Below are 9,495 nucleotides of genomic sequence, written 5' to 3'. Positions count from 1 at the left end.
CAAAACATGAAGAGGATATGATTCTTCAGAGCCCAAATACATTTGAACAAATCTCTCTGGCTTTTTCATAATGGTACTTCTCTCTGGGCTCTAGTGTGTGAGGCTGGACTCCTATCATTGTGTGCATAGCAGGAAGACTGATAGGAGTCTTTAGAAGAGACCTGCACCTGCCTCAGATTAGGAGCTCATTAGCATTTTAGGTGCTGTCATAAAGTCCTGCAAAGGAGAAGAACAGGGACAAATGAAGCAGAATTATTAATAGGTTGCTACTGCTAGCGTTACGCTATGCCCTGACCGATAGTGGGGATTGCCTGGCTAGGTCACCTTGGGATAGAGGGGTGGGAAAGAGATAGGAGAGAGGGATTGAGAGAGGTAGGCGAGACAGAAGGGATGGGTGGGAAGTGGAGGAGAGAGAGAGAGGGAGACAGGTAGGTAGAAAGGAGGTAGGGAGAAGGGGAGAGAGAGATGGGAGAAAGAAATGGGTGGGAATAGATGTATAGGGAGAGAGTGGTGGGAGAGAGATGAGTGTGTATGGAAAAGAGCAGAGAGGGGTGGGAAGAGATGGGGAAAGAGAGGAAGGAAAAGAAAAGTATTGATAGAGAGATGTAAGGAGTATTATAACCCAATGCTCTGACCTTGCCTCACACTGACCAGTGCAGAGTCTAGCTCTACAATGCTTAAATGTAGCCAAGAGTATATCTGTGTAACAGTACCTCAGTTTGAGACTGCAAGGGAAGGAAAAGAGCTCGGCTCACATGTCTGGTCAGGTATCCAACCCAGGTTAAGACTGTGAGGTGACAGAGGCTATTGTGTTTATATAAAGTCCTTTTACATAGTGTTCTTAAGAAAAATGCTGAATAACATACTTTGTCATTTGAAAGAGAATGATAGAGACGTTTGAGTATGATTTATTTTAAAGTAAACTGTCTTTCATAAACACCTTGTAATTGTTTCAAGTTTCAAGTTTTAATGTCACATGCACCACTACAGTGAAATGCCATTCTTGCAAACTCAAAACTCAACAATGCAATAATCAATAACAACGTATTACTAGAAAAAGAACACACGAGAAATGAGAATAAAAATATGAAATTAACAGTAAAGTAAAAATATTTTTTAAATACCTGTCACAACTTCCGCCGAAGTCGGTCCCTCTCCTTGTTCAATCTACACAATACCCCATATTGACAAAGAAAAAATTGTTTTTTAGAATTTTTGCTAATTTATTCAAAATAAAAAACTGAAACATCATATTTACATAATTATTCAGACCCTTTACTCAGTACTTTGTTGAAGTACCTTTGGCAGCATTTACAGCCTCGAGTCTTCTTCGGTATGACGCTATAAGTTTGTCACACCTGTAGTAGTATTTTTGGGGAGTTTCTCCCATTCTTCTCGGCAGATCCTCTCAAGCTCTATCAGGTTGGATGAGGTGCGTTGCTGCACAGCTATTTTCAGGTCTCTCCAGAGATGTTCGATCAGGTTCAAGTCTGGGCTCTGGCTGGGCCACTCAAGGATATTCAGAGACTTGTCCTGAAGCCACTCCTGCGTTGTCTTGGCTGTGTGCTTAAGGTTGTTGTCCTGTCGGAAGGTAAACCTTCGCCCCAGTCTGAGGTCCTGAGTGCTCTGGAGCATGTTTTCATCAAGGATCTCTCTGTAGTTTGCTCCGTTCATCTTTCCCTCGATCCTGACTAGTCTCCCAGTCCCTGCCGCTGAAAGACATCCCCACAGCATGCTGCTGCCACCACCATGCTTCACCACAGGGATGGTGCCAGGTTTCCTCCAGATGTGACGCTTGGCATTCAGGCCAAAGAGCTCAATATTGGTTTCATCTCTACAGACAATTCCTTCGACCTCATAGCTTGGTTTTTGCTCTTACATGCACTGTCAACTGTGGGACCTTATATAGACAGATGTGTGCCTTTCCAAATCATGCCCAGTCAATTGAATTTACCACAGGTGGACTCCAATCAAGTTTTATAAACATCTCAAGGATGATTAATGGAAACAGGATGCAACTGAGCTCAATTTTGAGTCTAATAGCAAAGGGACTGAATACTTATGTAAATAAGGTATTTCTGTTTTTTGCAAACATTTCTAAAATCATGTTTTCGCTTTGTCGTTATGGGGTATTGTGTGTAAATTGATGAAGAAAATGTTTTCTTCAATCCATTTCAGAATAAGGCTGTAATGTAACAAAATGTGTAAAAAGTCATGGGTTTGAATACTTTCCGAATGCACTGTGTGAGGGGACTAGGCAACAGGATATAAGATAAACAGAGTGAACAGAACCCCTTTACTGTAATGTTTTGTCTTTGGTGTCTGGTTATACATCAAGTGCCTGTTTTCTGTTTGAACAAACAAAACCGTTAGACTAATACACTCTCTAATCTTTCTTATACATAAATGAATGCACATACGTTTTATTCTGTGCAGTAGATCATTGTGGCTAATGCCAAATCAAAGGTTTACATGAAAAACTAAAATAGAGGAATTGCCCACATCCAAACGTGGCAGACAAGCAAGAAAAAAGAAATACAGCAATGAAGAGACAATTTTGCTAATATTGTTTTGACCATTTGCTACACCGAAACATTATCATCATTCTAATTGAACAAAGCTGAAATGCTTGATGCTGCATACTGTCTGAGTAGAATCATTGACGGTGTTCCACTCAGTCTGTGCCTGAAATTGTCATCTTATAGAAGTTCACTGTTGACTTCAACAAGTCAATGAGGCCAGGGTCCCCAGCCCTATTCCCCAGCCCTATTCCCCAGCCCTATTCCCCAGCCCTATTCCACACCCCCAGCCCTATTCCCCATCCCCAGCCCTATTCCACAGCCCCAGCCCTATTCCCCAGCCCCAGCCCTAGCCCCAGCCCTATTCCCCAGCCCTATTCCCCAGCCCTATTCCCCAGCCCCAGCCCTATTCCTCAGCCCTATTCCCCAGCCCTATTCCTCAGCCCTATACCCCAGCCTCAGCCCTATCCCCCAGCCCCAGCTCTATCCCCCAGCCCCAGCTTTATCCCCCAGCCCCAACTCTATCCCCCAGCCCCAGCTCTATCCCCCAGCCCCAGCTCTATCCCCCAGCCTCAGCTCTATACCCCAGCCTCAGCTCTATCCCCCAGCCTCAGCTCTATCCCCCAGCCCCAGCTCTATCCCCCAGCCCCAGCTCTATCCCACAGCCCCAGCTCTATCCCCCAACCCTATCCCCCAGCTCTATCCCCCAGCCCCAACCCTATCCCCCAGCTCTATCCCCCAGCCCCAACCCTATCCCCCAGCTCTATCCCCCAGCCCCAACCTTATCCCCCAGCTCTATCCTCCAGCCCCAACCTTATCCCCCAGCTCTATCCCCCAGCCCCAACCTTATCCCCCAGCTCTATCCTCCAGCCCCAACCCTATCCCTCAGCTCTATCCCCAGCCCCAAACTTATCCCCCAGCTCTATCCCCCAGCCCCAACCTTATCCCCCAACTCTATCCCCCAGCCCCAACCTTATCCCCCAGTTCTATCCCCCAGCCCCAACCTTATCCCCCAGTTCTATCCCCCAGCCCCAACCTTATCCCCCAGTTCTATCCCCCAGCCCCAACCTTATCCCCCAGCTCTATCCCCCAGCCCCAACCTTATCCCCCAACTCTATCCCCCAGCCCCAACCTTATCCCCCAGCTCTATCCCCCAGCCCCAACCTTATCCCCCAGCTCTATCCCCCAGCCCCAACCCTATCCCTCAGCTCTATCCCCAGCCCCAACCTTATCCCCCGGCTCTATCCCCCAGCCCCAACCTTATCCCCCAACTCTATCCCCCAGCCCCAACCTGATCCCCCAACTCTATCCCCCAGCCCCAACCTTATCCCCCAGCTCTATCCCCCAGCCCCAACCTTATCCCCCAACTCTATCACCCAGCCCCAACCTTATCCCCCAGCTCTATCCCCCAGCCCCAACCCTATCCCCCAACTCTATCCCCCAGCCCCAACCTTATCCCCCATCTCTATCCCCCAGCCCCAACCTTATCCCTCAGCTCTATCCTCCAGCCCCAACCTTATCCCCCAGCTCTATCCCCCAGCCTCAACCGTAGCACCCGACTCTCTCCCCCAGTCCCAACCTTATCCCCCAGCTCTATCCCCCAGCCCAAACCTTATCCCACAGCTCTATCCTCCAGCCCCAACCTTATCCCCCAGCTCTATCCCCCAGCCCCAACCTTATCCCCCAGCTCTATCCTCCAGCCCCAACCTTATCCCCCAGCTCTATCCCCCAGCCCCAACCTTATCCCCCAGCTCTATCCCCAGCCCCAACCTTATCCCCCAGCTCTACCCCCAGCCCCAACCTTATCCCCCAGCTCTATCCCCCAGCCCCAACCTTATCCCCCAGCTCTATCCTCCAGCCCCAACCTTATCCCCCAGCTCTATCCCCCAGCCCCAACCTTATCCCCCAGCTCTATCCTCCAGCCCCAACCTTATCCCCCAGCTCTATCCCCCAGCCCCAACCTTATCCCCCAGCTCTATCCTCCAGCCCCAACCTTATCCCCCAGCTCTATCCCCTAGCCTCAGCCATAGCGTAAGAAGATTTCTAACAGTAGTACATTGACCTTGAGTGGCTACCATTGATTTCCAGTAACGCCTCCCAAACAGCGCTCCGTACCCCACCATGTGCTGCAGGTCTGTGATTGGGAACACGTTTCCCAAATTCCGATAGCATGCCTCCTGCCCGGGATGATGGATAGTCCTCCTGTATCCCATCAATCCTCACCTGCTGCCGAGGAGGTGACACCTGGGTCTGATTTATCATCATCTACAAAATCCTGCCATCCGGCCAATCAAAGGAGAGCATCCTAAATGAAGGCCCCTCCCCTGCCAGGAGGGTTCCATCACGGGCGAAAACAGATTTCTTCCACCTCTGACGAGGGGGGGGGAGAGGGTTACACTGTGATGCATAGTGAACTAGACCTACAGATCATTGCGCTACATGAAAGTGAACTCTACTCTACTCTCTAGTTCATGTATTTGACTCAGGTCTGCAGGCCTACTGAAACTGTCATCATTTATTGATCCTCAACATCGTTGGACTGAAAACCACACCCTGTATTTCCACACTCGTGTATGTCTTACATATGTGTGCGTTACAGTATATTTTATGAGATGAAATAATCTGATTTCCTCTTTCCCCTAAAACAGAGCATGGAAGCAGAAGAGAGAATCACAGAGCCATGAATGAACTAATCTAATTAATGTCCCAATGTTCCTTCTGCTGCGTTTATGGCTAGTTAAGAACCTTCTGCTTTTTATGGCCATCACAAGCCAAGTGTGAGCTATCTATCTATCTTTCACTCTATTCTATTCTCTCTCGCCATCAACGGTTGGCAAGACTCTAATGAACAGACTTTTAGATGCTATTCAATTAATTTCCGATAGCAAATTCAGAAGTGCGTTCTGAATTTCAAAATCAGTTGTCAACTCCCTCCATCCAGGACACGCAGCTGTGCAAATCAAACACACCTCTGAATGTGGAATCTGGAAATCCACTATCTATCTGCAACTGAATTTCAGCCATAGAGCTATCTTCTAAATTAGCTGCCTTTAGAGGATTTGTTGGACAAAGAGAACAGCCAGTGCTGGAGTGGCTGAACAAGCAACTAAAGAGGGAAACTCAGACCAGAGCCGAGTCCAGAAAAGACACAATATGCCTCTTGGCAAAGCCTCAGGTCTGGCTTGGTCCTTGCCAGGACTTACCCCTATCACTCTCCCTCTCTCTTTCTCTCTCTCATTCTATCCCTTAAGTATTTGTCCTCTCCCTCCCTCTCTACCCTATCCCATCCTTCCCTCTCCCTCTCTTCTCTCTCTCCAGAAGCTCCAGTAGTCTCAGTGAGATTCACCAGGCTCTGTTCTTTACCCCGGTGTAATCCTGTCAAGCCTATTTCATTAGTCAACCATCCTAAACAGCTTAACCACACAGACACAGCACCAAAACAGAAAAATGCAGAAAAGTGGCCACTTACCCCCCCAACTCCCTCTCTCTCAATCTCCTCCTCTCTCCCTCTCTCTCCTTGCCAAAGTAGTCAAGAATGGACTAGAGATGGCATCAAGAGGAAAGACTTATTACCAATTGATTGAAGGGGAACGGGCCATTGTTCTCCTCACAGTAAAACGTTGGATCTGAGTACTGTCTAATGCTGCTGATTTGGTGATGACGTTTGAAGGATGGAGTGTTTATCTCAGTCTGCAGCCAGAAGTACTGCTGCTGCTTAATAAGTAGAGTATTACTTACTCTCTACTTAATAGAGTACTATTGTGCTATTGTCTTATAGCAGAGATGTGGGGAATATAATAGCTAGCAGATTCGTGTTTTAGACTTTCCCTAAACTGTTGCCGTACGTGCCAAACCCTCTCTGAAACCAACCAAAGACTGATCTTAGTACTGTTGGAGCACTAGAAACACCAGCAAGCCAGCTTTGGCACATCAGTAGCAGAGCTGTGAGAACTGATAGACACCAATGCTTTCACCTCTCAAAGCTCTTATTTAAATGAGTTCCACTCTTATCAAAATTCTCAGAGTTCACATAGTTCCTGCTTACAAGAAACTGGTGGAGTAAGAGTAGAGTTTCCTTACTAGTTTGTAACAGACCTAAACCCCTGACTCTAGATTAAACATAACATAGTAAATGTTTGGTATGGTTACATAAGACAGTAGCTTACTTAAGGAAAAAAATAAAGTAGGGTGGTTGGTCGGGGTGAATGGGTGGGTGTATAATGCAAACGTCTAGCTACCAAAGGTTGCGTATTCGAATCTCATCATGGACAACTTTAGCATTTTAGCCAATTAGCCATTTTACAACTATGTACTACTTTTTAGCTACTTTGCAACTATTTAGCATATTAACTAACCATTCCCATAACCCTAACCTTAACCCTTTAACCTTATTCCTAACCCTAACCTTACCCCTAACCCCTAGCCTATCTAACCTTAGCCACCTATCTAACGTTAGCATTAGCCACATAGCCACCTAGCTAATGTTAGCCACAACAAACTTGGAATTCGTAACATTTGCAAATTCTTAACATACTATACAAATTGCAATTCGTAACATGTTGTATGAATTGCAATTCATAACGTATCATACGAAATGAATGATGGACATCCACAAATGAATACAAAAATACTAAATGAAAAAAAAGTATGAAAAATATATGCACTCACTATTGTAAGTCACTCTGGATAAGAGCGTCTGCTAAATTACTTAAATGTAAATGCAATACATACCATACGAAAATAAACGTAACATATCATACTAATTGGAGTGTCCCGGATTCACCTTTACTATGTTATGCCTACCCCAGAGTCCAGGTTGCTCTAGTGGGTCCTGACTTTAGGGAACCGTTGGTTTTCAGTGGTTTTATTCATCCCCTGACTCCATGTTACACCCCTTTGACCCTACCCAGCTAACAAATTTGTTTCCTTGGAAGTTGCGTGAATGTACGTTTTCTGGTTTCACATTGGTTGTGGGAACGAAGCCATACGTTTCCTGACCAGTAAAACAGGAACAGAAGTGAAAATTTAGCTTATTCTGGCAACATTTTACTCCGGTTCCTTGAAAGTTTTCCTGGGAGATTTTATTAACTCTCAGAGAACGTACCATTTTGCTTATTTGGAGGTATTTGAATAACTCCCTTAAAATGTTCACTAAATGTTTCAATAAGACTTTATATAACACTGCTAGCTTATTTTGGATTAACGTTTTTGAACTCCAAGCACGGATAAGACACATGGAAATTCATTTCCTTAGGCATTAATCATGCAAACACATTTATTTTTCATTGTGACACAGCAACAGTGCGATTCAAACATATAATCTTATGTTCGCTATCCATGGAATAAGTCCACTGCACCACCAGGATTGAGCTAGCGTGCCATGTTTTATTATTCATACAAAACTGTTCATTTTAGTCTATTCAGTCAGACCCCTTTTCAAGGGAAACAAGCACTCATTACGATCAGGTTTGGCCAATTAGTGGGCGCGGCCACCACACCTGAACACGCTTAACAAGATAGAGAGTTTTGTTGACGCTGAGAACAGAATGTTTTTAAATTACATTGTTAGAAAGTTCTCTGAATTTTACTAACGTTTTCCTGTGGTTTTTATAGATATATTTCTTAACGTTCTCAGAACAATTTGAGAACATGATTTTAAATAGAACCATGAGGATTTCTGTAGGAAACGTTATGCTGAAGTACTGAAATTACCTAAGAAGAATGTTATTTCTTGAAGGTGCCGCATAGTCATCCTATTTCCCAAGTAAAAATAGCCTTTGAATGACCAAAACATCCCTCCTAATATTTTTACATTATTAAAGGTATATTTCAGGATTTTGGCAATGACACCCTTTATTAAAATGCTCAGAAGAAGAAATTGTACCTTTTCTCTCATATCTAACTATCAGGAAGCCTGAAAGAAAAGGCTGAGTGAGCGGGGAGCTTGGACCCATGAGCTCGCCTTGACTGACAGCTCTTTGAAATGCCCTTGTGCCAGTTAACAAAGTAAACTATGGGCCACATGGCATTGCTGACAAGGTAAACAATGGACCTTAAGTCATTCCAAGCCTAAATAGTATGCCTCAACCCATTTTCTCTGAAAAATACTCTCATGGTCAACAGAGCTGATCATGGACTGTTAGATATCAGACAAACAGCAGCTATACACAATTGCATTTCTATTGTTTTGTAACTAATTACAGAATACTGTTCACTGATACACTTCTTCAGCAGAATTAGTAAAGCCTGAATCATCTTAGAAACTTAGACCTAAAGGAATGTACATGAAAACAGCATACAATAAGGGTACTGTACAATTGATTGGCACCTCTGTATTAGCATTATAAATGACAATATGTTCAGAATTGTATGTATTGATCAGACATTTATGTTATCAGTAACAATAGGCCAGCATAGCCGAAATATTGATCAACATGAACACTCATGAGAAATAAAGGTGAGAAATAACGGTGAGATACTATTTGACAACAAAAAAAAGTATTAGAGCCGTAAGCCTAATATAGGCACCCGGCCGCCCTACAGTGTGCAGGACCCATTGAATCATATAATTTGTAACACTCATCTCCTGTCCGAATGCTTGAAGAAAACAATACAAAGTAACAAAATTTGATATCATATCACGTAAAAGTGACTTACTTAGGCTTTAGGAAATGCAACAAACTACAGAGATTAATGGGGAGGGGAGTGGGAGGGGAGGGGAGGGGAGTGGGAGGGGAGTGGGAGAGGAGTGGGAGGGGAGTGGGAGAGGAGGGGGAGGGGAGGGGAGTGGGAGGGGAGTGGGAGGGGGAGGGGAGAGGAGGGAGTGGGAGGGGAGTGGGAGGGGAGGGGGAGAGGTGTGGGAGGGGGAGGGGAGTGGGAGAGGTGTGGGAGGGGAGTGGGAGAGGAGGCGGAGAGGAGTGGGAGAGGAGTGGGATGGGAGTGGGAGAGAAGGGGGAGGGGAGTGGGAGAGGAGTGG

The 9,495-nt window shown here is 45.4% G+C and overlaps 1 protein-coding gene across 1 annotated transcript; it reads left to right on the top strand.

Moving 5' to 3' along the window:
• Positions 1–2,732: 2,732 nt before the first annotated feature.
• Positions 2,733–4,580, top strand: LOC139530940 (uncharacterized). Its single transcript, XM_071327748.1, has one exon. The coding sequence runs from the start codon at positions 2,733–2,735 to the stop codon at positions 4,578–4,580; it is 1,848 nt and encodes a 615-aa protein (XP_071183849.1).
• Positions 4,581–9,495: the final 4,915 nt, after the last annotated feature.

This window comes from Salvelinus alpinus, chromosome 9 (assembly GCF_045679555.1).
Source record: "Salvelinus alpinus chromosome 9, SLU_Salpinus.1, whole genome shotgun sequence".
In the NCBI taxonomy this organism is placed as follows: domain Eukaryota; kingdom Metazoa; phylum Chordata; class Actinopteri; order Salmoniformes; family Salmonidae; genus Salvelinus; species Salvelinus alpinus.
This window is presented reverse-complemented; position numbering and strand designations above follow the sequence as displayed.

Coding starts and splice junctions, on each gene's coding strand:
- LOC139530940 (XM_071327748.1), top strand. CDS start 2,733: ATGAGGCCAGGGTCCCCAGCCCTATTCCCCAGCCCTATTCCCCAGCCC.